This window comes from Cornus florida, unplaced genomic scaffold (assembly GCF_030987335.1).
Source record: "Cornus florida cultivar Cherokee Brave unplaced genomic scaffold, ASM3098733v1 CherokeeBrave_3.0.0_Hap2_Chr02, whole genome shotgun sequence".
Classification (NCBI taxonomy): Eukaryota; Viridiplantae; Streptophyta; class Magnoliopsida; order Cornales; family Cornaceae; genus Cornus; species Cornus florida.
Window position 1 is genome coordinate 4,698,331 of NW_026775572.1, and position 21,451 is coordinate 4,719,781.

Here is a 21,451-nt window from a genome sequence, read left to right on the forward strand (position 1 = left end):
ATATATACATTGCTAGCTAGCTCTCAGATACACCGATAGCAATCCCCTACACACCTTTCTCTCTCTCTTCAAACCATGGCTGATGCTGAACAACCCCTCTTGACCTATCGCCACCCCCGTCAGCGCTCCATAATGGGCGATTGCTTGGTCATCCTTTGCAAATGGTTCTGTAACCTAATCGTCAGCCTCATCTTCGGCGTCATAATCTACTATCTCATAATCGGACCAACCAAGCTCAAGTTCCACGTCACGGACGCTACGCTCACCGACTTCAACTTCTCCACCACCTCCAACACCCTCTACTACGACCTGGCAGTCAACATGACCATCAGTAACCCTAGCAAGCGCGTCGGCATAAAATACAAACGCATCCAAGCTAGAGCTTACTACTTGAACCATAGGTTCGATGCGGTGACCACGAAACCATTTTATCAGGGTCACAAGAAGAACAACACGTTAGAGTCCGGTGTTTAAAGGACAGAAAATGGTAATGCTTGGAAGTTCGGAGCTTTCTCAATATAAATGGTATAAAAGTTGTGGAATATACAACATTGAAGTGACGTTCTATCTTCAGATTAAGTTCAAGATGGGTGTGATCGAGCCTTCGCACACGTTTGAGCCCCAGATTAAGTGTGGCTTGAAGGTTCCATTGCTTTCTAATGCCACAATGTCTGCTAGTAGTTTATATGCTGCCAATTTCTTCTTTCTCAACAAAGACCATAATTTAGTGGTATTTCTAAAATAGAAAATTGAGGGTTTAAGCCTCATTAGGAACATTGTGAGTGTGTATTTTTTATCAATTTAAAAAATAAAATATAATAAAATTTGGAGATATATGTATCATCTTATATATTTCCTATCATGACAGTCCTAGCTAGATTGTATGATTAATTTATACTTATTGGTTGGTATTCATTTTCCCTGTGGTCATTGTATTTAGTTGACTTTAAGATCGTCGCAGAAGCCTGAATAGATAAGAAATCATGCGTATTGTTGGGATAGCAGACTGACCCTAATCGTTTCCAGAGTTCCACCGGCATTGGTGAGGGCCCAATTTTATGGGCAATTTCTTAGGGGTTCCTAATTGGGCCTTTCATGTGGTGGTATTCCTTCTTCTTTGAAATCAAAGTAAAAAATAGAAGCTAGGTTTGAGTCTCACTCGAGAAGATAAATATATATATATATACATATATATAATATTAGTGAAACAAGCCATCTTATAATGAGTTAGTGCTAATGGTTAAATTAATTTTTCAGGTGGAATTTTAAATAAACAACTCGATCTCTCTCCCACTAATTTTGGTAAAATTGAGTACTACTTCGAATTTTTTGACGGTTTTTTTTTTTTTTTATTTTTTTTATTTTTTTTATTTTTATCTACACGTAGCTAAGTTATATATATATACAGTGCCAACTCCGCTTATATATGAAATTAAGGTGTTGATGACAGGGCGGAGCTAGGATTTTAATTCAGAGGGGACGCAGTGTTAAAAATATATATATATATATATATATATATATATATATATATATATAATTTATATAAGAAGAACGAATAAATAAATAAAATTACATACTGTATACATTATTCTTAAATGCAAAAAGAAGAATGTTAAGAAGCAGGGGGCCAAAAAAAAATTAAGAAGAAGAAGAAAAATGAGAAATTTGAAAGGAAAAAAAAAATAGGAGTTGAGTAAAGAAGGAAAATTGAACTTTTTTTTTAAGGAAATCAAAAGAATATTAAGAGCAAAAGAAAAATGAAAGAAAATTTTAGAAATTTAAAATTTTAGGGGAGGGCATTATATAGAAACTTTCTTATAAATGTACAAATTAAAATAAAAATTACTATATTTTATAGTGGGTGGGGTCAGGCCATGAGGGGCACACACTGGCTCCGCCCTGTCTTGATGATATATAAAGAGACTAGAGAGAAAGCAATGTGACATCTACCCTAGAAAAAAAATGCATACTTTCCAACATTTCCTCTAAATTAGTATTTGAAATAGGATGCTTTATGATGGTGTTTGCCCTTGGTGCCAACCTACAATAAAGATCTTGATGTTGAGTCTAAATTACGCACAAACTCCTTTTCTCAGCAGCTATTTACTTCATATGGCAAGAGAGGAACTCGAGGGCATTCAAGAACAAAGCCTCTTCAGCTCACCACATTATCCACCTCATTAAGAACTGTATCCGAGCTACGTTTACTTCTCTCAAACTAAAGAATGGGGCAGACTTAAGGTTGGTGAGATCTGTGCAGGATATGAACCAGCTTTTTATGCAAGGTTGTTCACTTGCAAATGGACAATCCTCTTATTTGATTTAATGGAATATCCTTTGCTTGAAGCAATCTTATTGAGCAAGTATGGCTGATTCTCCTTGGTTGAAGTATGCATAGTGTGCCTTGATACAACAAGTCTGGTCTACAGTGGCGGATCCAAGGAGGGCCTTGGGTGGACTCAAGCCCGCCCACCCCACCCCCCAACCAAAAAAAAAAAAAAAAAAATTTTTTGTATAGTTATATTTAGCCCAATGTTTTGAAAAATAAAAAATTAGTAGTAGTATTAGCCCCCCAATTTTAACCCATCTAAACAAACCTAATATCTAAGTTACAATTTTAAAACAAAGGCCCAACCAAATAGGCCCAAGCCAAACAAGTTCTAAACAATCACTAAGCCAAAGCACAGACAACTCCTAAATTTCTAATTTTGAACAAATTAGAGAGCTCACTTATTCTCTCCCTCTAAAGTCTAACCATATTTCCTCTAAAAAAATTCAACTCTTTAATCTTTCGATCCCCAATTCCCCCTTGTTTAATATTAGCCCCCCATTTACAATTCATGGATTCGCCCTCGCTGGTCTACCTTCTATCATGGTAATAGTTCTTTGTTGTTTTACCTCGCTGCCTCAGCAATATGCTTTGTAGTACTCAGTTGTTTAGTGTTACTCAATGCCTTTGGAGAATGTTCCTTTGGCAATGTGCAACAATTCTAAATCAGATCAGATTTTAGAGAGTTTAAAAAACGTTGCATCAAAGAAGAGTGATGATGAAAAGATGAAGAGAATTTTAGAGATGCCGGTGAAATTTTCATCACTATTAAAATTTGAACATGTCTACCTCTTCTTCCTTATTATTATTATTATTATTTGAATAAAAAATTAAAGTTTTGCGTGTGATTCAATCTTTCATCAAAACTACCATATATCTTTTGTGACTTTTCTGACCTCGTCCCTATTTAATAAGAATATACGACCAGTACACCAACCATTGCCATGGCCCGTGGGGTTGATGTTGATTCCTCCTAATATTAATAAACTACTCATGACCTTAATTATAGTCTTTAGGTAACTAATCCCAGTACCTAGATCTGCATTGACAATAAGCATTGACAATATGCACCGAGGAATCCTTTTAATTTATAAATTATAGTATATACTTTTACTTTAGATCTGCATTACATAAATCACAGTATATAAAAATTAAATTGTTGCACATTGCACATTTCCAATTCTACACCAATTTCACTACTCCCATCCCATCCCAACAATATATATATATATATATATATATATATATCACTAATCCTCTCTCTCTCTATATATAAATATTACTAGCTTGCTCTCATATACACCTATAGCATTCCACACACAAACCTCTATATATCTCTCTCTCTCTCCAAACCATGGCTAAATCCATATGCGGCAACTTCTTGTGTCATCCTTTGCAAATGGTTCTGTACTCTAATCGATCGTCACCCTCGCCTTCACCTTCATAATCTACTTTGCCATTGTCCGACCAACCAAGGTCAAGTTTGATGTCACCGACGCTAAGCTCACCAATTTCAACCTCTCCACCACCACCAACACCCTCAACTACAACCTCGCACTGAATATAACCATCAACAACCCTAACAAGCACGTCTGCAAAAACTACAAGCGCATCGAAGCTAGGGCTTACTACGAGGACAAGAGGTTTGACGTCGTGACCATGACACCATTTTATCAGGGTCACAAGAAGAACAGCACGTTGAGTCCGGTGTTTAAAGGACATAATATGATATTGCTTGGAAGTTCGAAGCTTGCTGAATACAATTCGGATAAAAGTTCTGGAATATATACCATATTGGTGTGAAACTCTATCTTCAGATTAAGTACAAGATGGCGATCGATATTCCAATGATGAAACCCGTGATTAAGTGTCACTTGAAGGTTCCATTGCTTTTCTAATGGCACAATATTGTCTGCTACTTTTGAGACTACAAAGTGCACTCGTTTGTTGTGTGTTTTTGTTAATGACAAAGAAAAATTATTCCCTCTTTTTTGGATCAATACTCTTGCATGGTTGATCTCTATATATGGATTATGTTTTTTATTTTATTTTTTTGCTCAACGGCATTGATGTTGGAGATATTTATGTGTATTATGTTATATTTAGTGCTCTCTCAAGTTCTCAACGTATGTAATGTAATGTCCTGCTTCCAGCTCCCCCAAAAATTATGTGCAGCTCTCACAAAGAAATTGATATTGGAAATATAACCATGACAGTCCTGGATTTTATGGTTCGTTCATTTTATTTTATTTGCGCTATAGTGTTGTATATAAGTAGTGTAATTTTTCCTTTTTGTGATTTGTTAAGTCATAATTCATTGATTAATTGTATCATTAACTATTTATTTATTTATTTTCCTTATTTTTATTTATTTATTTATTTTTTTTTTTCATGCGAGTAACTTCTTATTTGGGCTTTGCTTCTATTGCAACCGCAGTTGGTAGAGCAAATATATATAAATTGTAAACATGTATACACAAAATGGCCCAAAAATAAATTGGGCCCAAAACACTCCCTGCTTGCAAGGCAGCCACCACTAACAAAAACAAAAGCCCAACCCAAATTAGAACGTAACGTTTGCTCTATGTCAGAGACCAAGGGATGGATCATCTGCAATGGAGGACACTGAAGCTGCGTTTATATGGAAAAGAAAAGAAAGAAAAATATTAGTTATGTAGGAAAAGAAAGGAAAGAAAAATAAAGGATAGTTTTAACCTCTGATAGTGTTTGATTAATTAATAAAAACTAACAAAAAGGAAAAATAAAGATAATTTTTACCTCAGAAAGTGTTTGATTAATTAATAAAATATATATATATATATAATAATCATATTTGAAGAAAAAAAGAAAATGAAATTATTTTAATAAATTTATTACTGTACTCTTTTTCATTCTAAGAGACAAATTTATAAGTTAAAGTATGCAATTTTTTTAGCATGACACTAACTGGCAGCTAATCATGCTATATTTGGATAATTGTTCCATGTCTAAGCCAATTGAAGACATCAACATAAAATATTTATTTTTTCATAGCATTTATTAAATATTTCCCAGATTTTGATATCGAAAAGTAGTATTGTAAACTTGCACAGTACACACAGTCACACACCTCTTAATTTTAACACGAAACTTAATAAAACAAAAAACAATCAGAATTTCAGAAACTATAAACTTATAAGATTGGCACATATATATAAAATAAAAAAATAAAATAAAAACCATGTTCAAGAGTGTATTATGCAAGATAACAACATTCTCAAGTCCAATGTTTTCTCTTAAAACATTATAATTTCCCCTTGCTTGTGGCAAGAATTAAAATTTTCATTACTAGGATTGTCTTTGGTCCTCATAAGAATAAATCATTTTTTTAAGCTCCTAATTAATTGGAAAGTAAAGAGTTCGGACCTTGTGATTTTTTTATTACAAAATAAAAGACAGCTGTCAAAATGAATTTTAAAATATATGAATTTCTCATCATATATATACAAGAATGCTTATCCAAATATTTATTTGTGCCAAAGTATTAGAAAAAAAAAAAAATACATATCTACAACAAAAATAGCAACTTTCAAGCATGTAATTGACAAAAAAAAAAAAAAAAGGTTAATTACAGGAGACCATGGAAAAACATAATGGGCACATTCAGTTAGACATATAGCTTTATATATTTTACATTATCAATGAAAGATGTAAATATTATATATATATTTCAACATGCATTGAAGAACCCCCACATACATAGAAAATAAAAAGGAGTACTGTAACTCATGGAGACGTACGCCGAAAAACTTATCTAACAAACCACTAAAAACAGAGAGCACCCCCACTATAGAAGCAATATAGTTTGATTTACAAGAATGATAAGGTCAACCATGGGCAAGAGAAACCAGCGTCATTAGTTTCTTGCCTTCTTCAAAGTGAAGATTCGAATGGGTTGAATTGAAGAAAAAGAATAATCTCATCCATTTGTTTCACGCCTTTAAACCTGTTTGATTTGTAACTTTCGAAACAATTTTTTGTGATAAAAAACAAAAAACAAAAAACTGTATAATAACTCTGCATTATTCAGTTGTCAAAACTGTTTTTAAAAACTCAGTTATAAAAATACATATTTTTATATAACTATAAAAAATTGTTCTTTGAGAACAGTTTTCTGTTAGAACCAATCAGGCCTTTTGCTTCCTGCCATCTTGAAATTGCTGATTGTATGGGTAAAGATGCTGAAGACACATTTGCAATTTTAAGGTTGTGTTCTGTAAATACATGGGCAATATTGAGAGGAACATGTCGCCTTTCCCCTCCGTGTCCTCCCAATTTTGAGAGGATAACAAAATCTGATGTTGCTACCTCATTAATTCATCCGTTTTTCTCTGTTTCTTTCTTTTCTTTTCGTATTTTACACTAAACACAAAATCCTATCTCCCTCCGTTACCTTTCTTTTCTTTTCTTTTCCTTCGAATTCTTTCCAACCAAACTGACCTGAGTGGTGCTACTTCTAACTTCTAAGTTAGTCCTTGATAAGGTCCCAATTTTATTGACATTTCTTCGGGTTCCTAATTGGGTAAAGGTTATATTTTTTCTATGAGCAGTGATAGAAAAAAACCGAAGGTTTCTATGGAAATAAACACCGAATCTTACATGGCTTTGTCCACGTCAAATAATTTTATTACCTAACTCCTTATCAATTTTTTCTCTCCCAATTTTTCATTTTTCTCTCTCCTCCTCTCTGTGTCTGGCTTTCACCAATTCTTCTTATACATCCCCTCTCTTGATATGCACATATCCAAAGTATTGTAGAGACAAGATCCAAAATTCTTTATTCTCGTTCCTTTTTCAACATCACTTACTTTTCACTATTCATAAATCTTCCAAGAATAAATCTTTCCAATCCCAGATGAAAAATATGCAAAAGATTTTTTTTTTTTTGTAAGCAAATATCCACACAAGAGTTGCCATTACAAAACACATTAATCTCTTGCGGAATAAATAAATAAATAAATAAATAAATAAAATAAAAACTAACCCAGAGAAGAGAAATAATGAATCTTCTCAAAGTTTTTGTTTGATTTTTATGATGCAAAATCTGAAGGAAAGAAACAAAAGTTGTAGCCTTTATTTTATTTTATTTTATTTTTTTACTTTTTTGTTCTGTTTTGATTTTGTGCTTCTGTATTTACAAAACATGAAGAAATTTAATTTTTTTTATTTTATCTTCAATTTTGCGAAATCAAAAAGTAAAACAAAACCAAAATCAAAGATAAAATTGAATACAAAAGAAAAATCGAAAATTAGAGGAAGAGAGGAAAGAGAAGGGAAGAGATAGGAGTTTTGTTTTTCAAAAATAATCTGACATGGCTGAGCCACGTTAAGTTTAACTTTTTATTCGATTGTTTAGTTCGATTCTTTTATCATTTTTCTTTTTCTATTTTATTATTTCTTTCGGCTTGCTACCCAAATCCACACTTCATAACCTATATTGAATCACACACTTAATTAAATGTAGGTCACGAATATAGAGACAATGTGATAAGATATTTTTAGTTTAGAAGGGTGTTTCATTTTAATGGAAGTTTTTTACACCAATTTAAAAATAAAAGAGGATTATGTGATTTTATCCATATATCATATTAGTGAAGCAAATAATCTTATAATGAGTTAGTGTCATTGGTTAAATTTATTTTTTTCAAAAAAAAAAAATCTTATTATCCACTCTGTTACGTGGGATGGTAGCAGGTGAAAATAGTAAACAAACTACTCTTTGCACTAATTTTGGTTAAATTTAGTACTTTTATACTCAAACCCTGGTACATGTACTTCGATTTGTTTTTTTTATTTGGGGACACTTTTTTTTGTTCTATAAGTTATATATATATATATATATATATATATAGGGCCAACACCATTTATATACGAAGATTATATATAAAGACCAGAGAGAGCAATGCCATCTGCCATTTGTGAAAGCGTCTAAATCATTTGGCACAGTTTTGTGATACTCAAGAGAGGAACTAGTAATGGGCTAATCTGGGCTATAGCCCAGATCCAATTGAAAAAAAAAATTAGTACTATTGTTCCTATAAGCCCATGTACTATTTTTCCTCTTCCTATCAGCCCAACCCAATCCATAGTATTTCTATAACTGAAAAGAGTTATAAAATTTACAAAGGTCAAATCTTAAATATGATCAAGCCCACAAACCATAGCCATGCCCAATCACAAAATAAATCATAATAAAATATAATAGGACCCAGCCCAGAAAATCAAATACATTGTTAGTCTATCGAAGAAAACCTAAACTCTCCATGTGTAAGGCACTAAGGCATAGATGGATGGATATTATGGATTACTATTGTTAATCCAGTGAAATATTAAATTTTATTTTTGTAAAAAAAATAATAATAATAATAAAAAATGGACTTTGTTGATGACTTGATAATTTCTTATTAAATTGGGTAATTTACTATATAATGGATTAATAACTAGTCAGGGGCGGAGCACACAGGTCTTACTTTCTAATGTGAATTTATTGATAAGGAACATATATATCTTTTATTTTTGTAGTTATTTATTTTAATACTTGTATGAAACAAACTTCAATGGATTTTTTTACTGTGAAAATGTGTAAATGTGTTAGAAGGTTGTAAATTATTAGGTTTAATTAAATAACTGATGCATGATAATTATATATTTAAAATATGGATGACACATTAAACAATCATAGATTTAATTATTTTTAGTCTTCCATACTTTGCAATCCTGACCCTGTCCCTGGTGATACTTAATTTGCAATTGGATGGATAATGATGATTACTGATTAGGCGTGACTCATTATTACTCATGAACAACCTCTCTTTAGGGAGTAAATTAATCAACATTCTTTTCTTTTAGGGGTTATATAATTAATTATAAGGTCCACTCATATGCTTTGAAATTATAAGGGGTTTGAAAATCTGAAAACTTCTCTTTATGTGGCCATTGCCATAATTGTACCAAAAACAGTAAATGTGATCGTACACTATACGTTAGTAATGCCCAACCACTAAGAGCCACTGACATATGGGAAATTAAACGTCAAATCCAACCACATACAACCGTACACCAAGTTTCACCGTCCGGCGGACAATATTTCCGGCCACCACTATAAAACGATGGTGAAAAAGTTAAAAAACGACAGAGTCAGATTTCCGGCGCGGCTTTCAACCTCGCGAGAATGAGAAGCTGCCGGAGTGTAATACAAGGGGGAAGCACAAGGCGTCGAAAACGGCGTCGTGTCTTCACCAACGTCGTCAATCTTCATCACCACCTCCGGCAACTCTTCGCCGACCTCCGCCCGTAAACACTCGTCAAACAGAATACTCTTAGCCTTAATCTTCGCCGTCAAAATCTACCATCTCATAATTGGACCAACAAAGTGCACTGGTTGGTAGTTTAGTGGTAATTTTTAAATAAAAAATTGAGGATTTAAGCCCCTTTAAGTAAAGATTAAAATAAAATAAATAAAGTATAAACTAAATAAAACAAATCTACTACTAACACTACAAATCAGTGCACAATATCAGAATTTTTTTTTTTTCTATATTTGGATTACATACCTATAAAATTTTAATACTACCCCACTGAACTTACAAAAAAATTCCATTATTGCTCCCATTCTATAGTTTGAATTTTTTTTTAGTCTTAATATTATTAAAGATCGTCCCCTCGCACATAATTTTCTGGATCTATCTATATATATATATATATATATATATATATATAACCACACACATCAACAGATATATATGTCTGTGTATGTAATTGAATTGAAAAAATAAAGCTTCGATTCCTAGTATATATCTGTTGATGTGTGTGGTTATATATATATATATATATAACCGTACATACCAACACTGCTCGTAATAGTATATATTGACACACATATGGGAGGAGCAAAGCCGAGCATAGGGCGAAGAAAAGGTACTGTCTCACTCCTCAGCCTAGACGTCAGGATCATCGCCGTCGATTTGATTATCGCCGACGATCAATGGTGGCGGTCGTCGTCAGTGAAATTTGGAGAGGCTTTGTCATGATCCAAGGGTTGGGTGGAGAGAATCTGTTTGGATTCCGCATTTGACAGGGATGTATCACTTAAAATAATAAGCTAACTCTTAAAATGATTGTCAACAGGACAAACCAAAGAAATGTCATTGTAAATTACCCTGATATTAACAAGCAACATTACAAAATAGCATGCCCAACATCCACAACCTATAGAGGCAATGGAGCGTAGCTGAAGACTGAAGTGATAGGAATCATGTAGCAGACTGGGTCTAAGCGCTTACAGATTCCCAATGGCATTGGAACTTTCAACTTTAGTCGTCCCAATTTTGTGGGCAATTTCTCCGGGTTCCTAATTGGGTACAGCCCAATAATGGTTATAAATTTTCTATTTTATTTACTGTATTCTTCGGCCTTGTTGCCCAAATCTACAATAGAAAATTAATTTATAAATGAGTTAGTGCTAACTATTAAATTCTTTTTCTCTACAAAATAAATACATAAATAAATAATTAAAAAATCTTAAACGGGATGTTTGTTTTGCACTAATTTTGGTTAAATTGAGTACTTACTTACGTACTTACTTACATGTACTTTTATTTTGTCTATACATAGCTAAGTTATATGTATAGTGCCAACTCCATTTATATATGAAATTAAGGTGGTGATGATGTACATAAAAACTATAGACAGAAAGCAACGTGACATCTACCACTAGCGAAAGCAACTAAATCATTTGGCACAATTTTGTGAATCATAATGATGATTAGGCGTGACTCCATTAAGCACTAAATTAATCAACATTCTTTACTTAATTTCAGGGTTATATAATTATAAGATCCCACTCATATGCTTTGGAAATAGAAGTAGGGGTTCAAGCGGTCCGATTTGGTCCGGTTTTAAGGATTTTTGGAATCAAACTGTCCCAACAATTCCAAAGAATCTGAAATTGGACCAGACCATTTGAATTATGGAACTGAACCAGCCCAAACTGTGAAAAAATAGTTTCATTCGGTTTGGTTCTAGTTGAATTCTTTTTCCATATCTTTTTGCCCTTAAATTGTATATTCAACAAAAATAAAAAGCATTCATATTTCTGAATCCAAGACTAAAATAGAAAGGGAAAAGTGGATGAAATAGATCTAAAAGTTAAATCTTAAAAATTAAAATATGGTTGAATGTTGCTAAAACTGAAATGATGACAAATTCGTAGTTAAAAACTAAGAAATTTGATTTGTTATCGTTGTTTGTTGTGATTGAAGCGCAATCACGTTATGAGACTCAAAAATTGTAAACTGAAAGTGAGAGAGAAGGGGAGAGAGTGGAAGAAAGGATGTCACCGATGGTAACGATAAAAGATCGTTGACGATGACCGAACTTTGAAAGTTTCGTGAAAGAGATAAATCAATAACTGGATCTCGCGACAATAAGAATTAATAAATGAATGAGACAATGTGAGAAAGAAAAAAAATGAGATAGTAGACAAAAAGCAAATAAATAAAAAAATTAAATAGTGATGAATATTGACTCACCTTTGATCGTTGTGCTAAAATTTCTTGTAAGTGATAGCCCTATTGTTTTCTGTGTCTTTGTACGCGTCTAAATGTAATATACAAGTATAGTTATATATAACATATATATATATATACACACATATGCATATTATAACAGCTCAGTCTGGACTGGTTCAATCCTGTAAGACTCTAATTCGAATTTGAACAAAAAATTCACGGTTTGAAAATATATACGGACTAAAAAATTTCCTGCAACCATCTCTTTATGTGGCCATAATTGTAGCAGTAACACTAAATGTGATCGTACACAGTTACACACTATGCGTTAGTAAATGACCAACCACAAAAAGGCACACTGATAAATGGGAGGGGGTTAAACGTCAAATCCAACACTAATGTCACCCAAAATTAACACATCCCAATATATATAACGTACACCAAGTTCCACCGGCCGACAGTATTTCCGGCCACCATTGTAAAATGATGGTGAAACTTTAAGCTAGCAAACTACAGCGTCCTTTTAGCTTCTATTTCAATTCCCCGGCGAGTGTGTCAGATTTCCGGCGCCGCTTTCAACCTCGCGAGAAGGAGAAGCCGCCGGAGTGTAATACAAGGGCGAAGCACAAGGTGTCGAAAACGGCGTCATCTCTTCACCAACGTCGTCAATCCTCACGGCCACCTCCGGCGATTCTCCGCCGGCGGACCGTAAACACTCCTCAAACAGAATACTCTTAGTCTTATTGTGACCCTTCTCAGTAGAAGACAGAGACTTCTCGGACTCTACATCTTCTCTCTCTTCCTCCTTGATAGTAAACAAAACCCTCGACGGCCCGTACAACCCCTGCAGCTTCAGTATATCAACTATCTCCGCCGGATCATCCGGCGAATACCCATCTGAGCCGCCGCGGGTGGGAGCTCCATCTGGTTCGACCCGAGACTGGCTTTTCCAGCAGAAGAAGTAGAGGAGCTCCTTGGAATTAGAGGGATTAGTTGAGAATGAATCGCTGCCGTGGTCGCCGCCGTGGACGGGAAAGTTGTTGCGGCGGAAGACACGGCGACGCCAGAGGACGTAGAAGAGCTCGGCGACGAGGGCCACGAGCGAGAACGCGAAGACTATGGACAGAGCTATCCCGAGCTTGCTTAGACCACTCATGTCTCAACAATAACAGCAAATACGGTGGTTACCACTATCGGATGATGGTAAACAACAATAATACTATCCTAGAAATTGGACTTGGTCTGAGTGGGGAAGGTTAACCGGTGGTTTGCTGGAAAGTTGGGGAGTGGACGAGAGACTTTGATGCTGATAGGTATGTGGTCTACCCGGTTGCCGGTTGTAAACTAACGGATATATTAATGAGGAAAATTTTCTGGGAAATGTGGGAGGAGGTAAAGTGTGACGTGGACATCAAGGTGTACTGACGTGGAGTGCTTTTTCTTTTTACTCTTTTTTTTTTTTAAATTTGAAATGATTAGCCGGAAAGGAGGGGAGTTTATGATGTATTTATGACAATTTATTTTTTAAAAAAATATAAATGAAATTTAACATAATATTAAAGTCCACGAATTATTTTGATAAATAGAATAAATGCAAGTATGATAGCTGGTGTTAGGAGACCAAATACGACATTGGCTCGATATGATTAATTATCATATATGTGAAAGTAAAATATTTTATGGATGCATATAGATTTCTAAAAACTTCATATATTATACATTTGTTATTTTTATTTTCTTATCTCATTCATTAATATATTATAAACTCCAATGGGACCAAGACCTTGACATATCAATTTTACTGATGCAGTAGTGTATTTATATTTCGTCTTATAGGTTGCTCTTTCTCTTAGGATATCATTTGAATATAGTGATGGATTTCCAATTAGACTGACTTTTTATTAAAATAATAAATTGATAATTACACATTTACACGCATGACACATCATATGATAGTGTAGCATGATTATAAAGTTTTAAATCATGTGATTTAACGGACAAAAAAGAGTTTTAAATCATGTGACGACCTTGACCTACCAAACCGATAAGCAATAGACCTAGAAATAGTTTAACGTCATAATCTTAGAAGATGTCGTTGTGGTGACGTGGATCGATTGGCGATAAGGATGATCAGGCCTGTACATGGGCCTCTATTATCCATCACTTTCTTATTTTAGCACTCAACCATAAGGCCAATTTCCGTGGGTATGGGTCATGCAATTTCAGGCCTAAGAAAGCTACACGAACACCGACGGCCTCAAGAGAGGGCCAGTTCAATCGAGAATATGGGCTTAAGAGGTGAAAGGGCTTGCACAGACGAGCACTTTATGGTGGACTTTAGGGATGTCAATTTCCTTCGACCTGGCAAGTTTTCGCCCCACCCCTAAAACCATCTCCAATGCTAAAAGTCATTTTCACATGTCAAATTTATATTTTGACAGGTGCTATAATGTCAAAATACTATATTTTAACAATTCTACTCCAATAGTGCATTTCATTCAAATGCTATTTTTTGACACAACTATCATTATTTTTCAACTGCTATTCCTACCATTCATATTTGCATCAGTAATATTAATATTAGGCACATTTCAGGTCAAGTTGTAGACATTAGAAGGAAACTAAAATTTAACCTAATTAAAAAGAAGCAAAAATTTAAAATATCTGGTCAAAAAAGGACCGAAAAAAAAAAAAAAAAAAAAAAAAAAAAACAAACTAAATTTTATTATTTTTTTACCACTATTTGTGAATTAATTTTTTTATTTAATATATTTTTTTCTTTTTCAGAAATTTATATATATATATAAATATATTATATATATTTGATTACATTATTATTAAAAATATTTTTAGGGCAAATCATTTCAGCTTCCCCAATCGCCTCCATCTCTATTCTGGTTCTCAACTCTGAGAACTTGCCTTCTTTCTCTCTCTCTGCAACTGCAAACTACAAAATCTACAAGAATCAGAAGTTCAAAACCCATATATTTCAGTTTATCTATCTGTCTGCAAGAATCCAAAGTTTAAAACCTATTACCTATATCAAAACCCATATCGGCATATCATTTCACATTGCTCAAAAAATCAAAACCCATATCTTTCAGTTTCCATCGCCAGTTGTTCCAGATCGGGTTCGCCGTTCGCAAGCTTCAGCCGCTGTCTCAACTCTCAAGCTCCCCCCCCCCTGCAACTGCTAACTTGTATGTATGGATTTCATTTTAATTTTTTTTCTAAATCAACTAATCGAGGTCTGTAATTCTTGATTTTGTGCATATATATATATATATATATATATATATATATATATATATATATATATATATATCAAAGTCTGTAATTCTTGTTTTGTAATTAAAAGTTCAAAACCTATATATTTCTATTAGATTTGGCACAAAATATAGAAATAGCCTATTTGTGTTGCTAAATTTAGCACAAAAAATGGCAAAGGCAAATTTTAACCGCCAATATAGCAGCCCATTGGAGAGCTCAATTTTAACCCACCTGCTATATTTTGAATTGGAAGCTCATATGACAACCCCATTGGAGATGCTCTAATGGGGCGGATTTGGTAACCCCTAAATGAGTTTGGGACGGATATGATAAAATAATTAAAAACCCAAAGCGAATTTGGGGCGGAGGCGAATTTAGTGATAAAACCGCCTTGCCCCGATTATATATGTTCCTTTAAAATTTAGATATATATATATATATATATATATATATATATAATATTTTTAAAACTCTTGTTACTTTGCTGCAAGTATATTAATATTTTTTTTAGTTGGTACTCACACACTCGTGTCTCTACTGAGGCTTGAACCCCTAACCTTCCTTTAAGAAGTAAGAGTTTGGTATCGCTGGGTCATTAGTAAGTATATTAATGTTCACTACTCAGTAGTTTAAAAGCCGAGCCAGCATATTTATCAGCCAAATTTGAGCACATTGGGCTAGGTTTTTTTATTTTTTTTATTTTTTTATTTTTTAAAATAATAAAAGTAGCATAACTCGCCCCACCCCGCAATTAAACGGACTACACAAGGCAAGATCGATACTTTGTCTATTGGAGCAGAGGCGGAGATAATATACCAATTAGAAACTCGTTTCAAAGTAGGAGAGGAATTAGTATGACGAATTCTCTAAGGAGGCAAAATAGGGTTTAGCTAAATCTATTCGTTGCCATCACAACAGGACTTCAGTTCAAGAAAAAAAAAAAAACAAAAAACAACAACATATTAAGCTTGCTATCTAAATTTCACTTATTATTTAAAATAATAAAATAAATTTGTGCTTCACTAGTCGTTGTTCTTAAATGCACAAAATAGACACCTCCTTCCTCACAGTCTTGTCTCACTTTTCATAGAATTCACCTTTAATGCAAGTTACAATGCACTCTAACCGCTGATAAAGATTATACAACTTTAGAAGAAACATCTAGAAAGAAATATGTACTTAGATGTGACAAGAGTGTGGATTGTGGAATGGTCTAGAATATTATATTGATTTAAATATTTAGGATATATTAGGGGAGAATTACATAGAGTTTATCTTACTAGTAACTTGCATCCTAAAAACACCTATAAATAGATGAGGTTTTCAGATGGTCCACTAATGCCCAAGTTAATGGTGCAAGCACTCTCACTTGGGAGTGTTACTTTGTGTGAGAGTGGAAGTGTTAGCTTTGTAAATAATTAAATTTTGTTTAGTAGTATAAATATGAAAAAAATAAAAATCACTTTTAAGGAATGAGTGTTGAGCAGAAAATTATTGATTATCTGAATCCTTATTCGAACTTTTAAACTTGTAATAAACGCATTATTGAATCTAAAATCATTTGCTTACATTTATGATAATATAGGAATATAAAATAAACTAAAAAGATGGAGTTAATTTGGATAAAATATTAACGTAAAATAAAAAAGACATTGATTGTTTGAATTTTTTTATTTTCTTTCCTTAAGCTCAAAATATATATATAATGAAGGACTTTTTAAAAAAAAGTGATTCCATAGCCTGGATAATAATTGGCCCAATTCAGTGAGGGAAACAAGAACCTGTGATTGCTTTGGGCCCAAAAACAGGATAGTATGAGCTGGGCCACAGCGAAACATTTCTTGCAGAAGTATCAAAATGAAATCATAGTATCTTATATAACCTAAGAAGCATGGACGTGCCATGTCCGTGTTTGACTCCGACATTTTGTGTGAGACACGCCTAGACGCTTGTTCGATATTTTATGATCGTGTTCACTTTTTATAAATAAATTTTATTATTTTGAATACTTGGCTGACACAAATTAGACGTTTGGTCAACATATCTCTACACTTGATCAACAAATATTGGACACTTAATCAACACATCCTACACTCTTTATCTTATATAAACAAAAATATGACCATGCCGAAAACAACAATATGAACATCCATTCAAGTGTCGAACCTCTAATGATAAAAAAATATATACAAGTATAATAACAAGATTGGATAGTAAATTAGTAATACCATATATAATATAACATGTTCTATTTAATATTCAAACAATTTTATCTTCTAATTTATGTAACTTTAGTATAATTTATAAATTAATTAAAATTCTATAATTGTCTCGTTTAATATATATATATATATATAAATTAGTATTTATATTAGCTATGCCTACTTTTTTTAAAAATTTAACTTGTCAACATGGATATGCTGTATTGTGTGGATGCATCGCGTGTTCTCCATAGAATCCAACAATTGCCCATGTTCACTGCAAATGAAACTTGGGACTTCAGAAATGCCTTGAGGCACTTGAGTTTGTGTCGATACTTCTACGAACTATTCCAACTTATCAACTATGAAAACCATAACTGTAGTGTCGTTTTTCAAATGAACCGATTAAAAGAAATAATTATATATATATATATATATATATATATATTAACAAATAAAATAATAACGACAGATTGAATGTGAATAACTTTAATTTATATATATACAATTGCTTACTTACCCATAAAAAATGAAGAGTGTGAATACAATTTTTTGCTTTCCACTACAAGTTTTGTGCACCAACTCATTGTAAAACAAGATAAGCCTTAAAAACCTGTGTTTTATTTATTTATGTTTCCACAGCAATTGAAGGCACATAAAATAATTGGTGAAGAGATTCATGTGTGAGAACAGATAATATTTTGCACTTGGGAACCCATTATATCTATATATATATATATATATAATTATTTACGCTAGCTAGCATGATCCATGTGAGATGTGCTGAAAACCTAAAACCTAACTAGAAAATCTTATTGATGAAACCTAAAACCTAACTAGAAAATCTAATTGATTTGGGGATCGATTTCTTAAATTCCAAATTTTGTATCAATAGATAAAAGCTAATACATGTAGTAGTAAAATGTTGATTCTATTGATCAACTAACCCATAGCCCAGTGTTGTTGAATGCCATACTTGTTGAATTACTCTATAAATGTAGCAAATTAAACAATGAATATAATAATAATGTTCACATTTAAAACGATTTGATTTGGTACTACTCACTATATATTACAATATGAAGGAAGGTGAGCATATCCTTAGTGGATTGACTGGGTGGAGAATGGAAATCATCCATAACAACTCCATGAGCCGCTTAAATTTTGACTATGTCCAACAATCTCAATAAATTCTAAAAATGGATTAAATAGTATACATATTGGATGATCTTGGTTAAGGTCTACTTAACTGATTCCATTGTTTTGGCAGTGTTTAGGTGCAGAGTATCTCTATCCAATTAAAATTTTAGTAATAATTCAAGATATATATATATATATATATATATATATATTAGTTTAGAAAGATTTTTATTCCCCAAATATTGTGTGGGATCCAGTTTGATGGGAGTTCTATCCAATCCTCAACATCCACCATTGCTCTGTAGCAGAACCCCACTAAGTCCGTCAAACAAAGGTCGCAATTAAAGTGCCAACTTGGACAAACAGCAACAGCTCACTGCACCTAGCAAACCACATGTCACCATTTGTGTGCACTTTTCCCAATTTTATGCCAAACATCTTCAAAATTACATTTCAGCGGGTCATTTTTTTAAAAAATAAAATGACTAGTAAATAATATAAATAAAATTGACACATTTTTTTACATATTAAATAATGATTATCTGAAATTACTTTCTTGATCATAAAAGAATTTTTTCTTTAATAAAGTCCCCATTTGTGGGACAAATTCCGATGGGTACATTGGGTGGTGTTTTTTTATAAAAAAAATAAAATAAAATAAAATGGTTATATCAAAATAGTGACATCTGTGGTTAAGACGAAGTGTAGAGGAGAGTGGGAATATGATCCGAATGAGTCTGTTTGGTCTCCTACTTTTAGCCACCAACCTGGTTCAGATCATGTACTGTATCTTCTTTTTTCCATATACGGTCATGTCTACATTACTTTCCGCCGTTTATCATAAATGCACCAAATCATATCGACGGACATGATTGATCCACCACATCAATTCCGAGAAAGGTGGCTGGCTACGAGAAGAAACGCAGTGTCGGCAACGCCAAGTCGCAGTCTAACTCTGTCCAATCCAATCGTGCACATGACTTTAAACAAACTGTCCACCCATTTTTTGAACCACTCCAAATTTCCCTATATTCTTTATTTATTTATTTTTATTATTATTTTTTTTTTCTCGTTGATATACGGAGTAGTATATACTAATTAACAACACTGAGTGGACACGGGACTCCCCGCTTTGCACAGTTACAATTACCCGCGTGAATAACGTAGACCATTCAATACAAGACAAAATCCATCCACATGGATAACACATATACAAATGATAAAAATGTCCACCCATTTTTTTTTTTTTTTTTTTTTTTTTAATTAGTCCATACCAATGATAACAACACTGAGTGGACACGGGACTCACCGGTTCACGTTTGTTGTAAAAAAAGCCAAAAAAATAATATTAAATTAGTATTTTTGCATAAACACTAACATAAAGAAACAAATTAATTAGTTACCTTGTATTTTATTTTTCAATCTCACAATACATTTTATTTAGCTTGTTTTACATATTTAAATCACTGTTTTAGAATAAAATAGTGCTCACATTTGAGACGGAGAGAATACTTGTTTGATTCCTTATTCTGAAAAGAATTTTAATGAATTTAGATAATAGAAAATTATTTTTAAATAATTATAAAAAAATGTTTATATGGAAGAAGATATTTTTATAGATGAATTTTTAAAACACAGTTCTCAACAAACTGAGCCAAACATAATTATTTTTGTATAATTTTTTATTTTTAATTTTTGAATAATAAAAAATTATTTTTATAATTACAAATCAAGGAAGGCTTAAAGTTATCACAATTTTTTATTTTTGTTTAAAATAATTAAATAATTAATTTCAACTTAGTGAATCAAGACATTAAAAAAATCATAAACAAAAATTGAAAAAAAGAGAAAGCGAAACAAGAAAACAGAGGTTTTCCTATTGATCCTAGTAGGAGTGACGTTCCAATAATAAACTGACGGTAGGTGACGGTAACAGTTCATTAGTGATGAAGTAAAAATTGATGGGTTTGGTTTCTCAAAAATTTAGCACATCAATCAATCCATCTCAAAGCATGAATCAAGCAAAAGGGGCAATAATTACAATGTCAGTAAAAACATGTAATCATTCCCTTGACAACGTATTTTCATTTTCCAAGGCATAACAAAGCCAGTGCCCACTCTCATTGTCGGAGGAGTTATTGTCTACCCTAACCACTCCTACTCCTCCATCTTCTTGCGGTGTTCAAAGCCATCACGTGGACTAACTTCTTTTTTGTGTATACTCATGAATTACTCTCTTTTTATTAACTTTGTTGATGTATGGTTATTTTTTTTTTTTTTTTTTTTTACTTTGTTGATTTATGGATAATATATATATATATATATATATATTTGTCAAATAACACATTCACCCACTAATTTAATACTCCATTTGTTTCACAAAAAATTAGTTCTTTTTAAAAATTTAAAATTTAAAAAAAAAAGTTTTGATAATTTTTATTATATTAATAATGAATGAATTATCAAATTTATTATTATTTACTTTTTATAAGTTCAATGTATGAAAATTAAATTAGTAATTCTACAAAAAAATTATATGATTTGACTTTTTAATTGGAACATTTATTTTGGAATGGTTAGAAAAAAAAAATTGTTGGAAATTTTTTCGTAGAAGAAGGGAGTAAAATTTTAAATTCTCAATCTTTTGCTTAAAAATGCGAAGACTTGATAGTTTTACCTTCTAATTTTGAGAAAAAATTAAAAAAGGTAACATTACATATCGAACTACCCCGGTGCACTGTACACTTATAAAAACAAGATTACATCTCATGTTTTTGATAAAAATTTGTATTTATTGCAATAGGCAACTGTGAAAGTCCTATGTAACAATCAATGCTCTTTTTTTTATAAAACTAAGTTCCATGTCATTTGAGCCGCGATCTTATAAGTGTTTTTTGATTTGGTTTGCTCAGGTTAGGCATGCAATTGGATTTGAGTTCCTAATGTTTGAATGAGAAGATAAT

General features: G+C 32.5%; 1 protein-coding gene and 1 pseudogene across 1 annotated transcript; one reads left to right on the plus strand and one right to left on the minus strand.

Moving 5' to 3' along the window:
- The first annotated feature begins 484 nt into the window (after positions 1-484).
- LOC132289535 (NDR1/HIN1-like protein 10) lies at positions 485-5,155 on the plus strand (annotated as a pseudogene).
- Positions 5,156-12,092: 6,937 nt separating this feature from the next.
- On the minus strand, positions 12,093-13,170 carry LOC132293231 (uncharacterized). The gene has a single exon (XM_059790609.1). The coding sequence runs from the start codon at positions 13,031-13,033 to the stop codon at positions 12,413-12,415; it is 621 nt and encodes a 206-aa protein (XP_059646592.1). The 5' UTR covers positions 13,034-13,170; the 3' UTR covers positions 12,093-12,412.
- Positions 13,171-21,451: the final 8,281 nt, after the last annotated feature.

Excerpts from the sequence above, each read along its gene's own strand:
- LOC132293231 (XM_059790609.1), bottom strand. The coding sequence starts at position 13,033 with ATGAGTGGTCTAAGCAAGCTCGGGATAGCTCTGTCCATAGTCTTCGCG.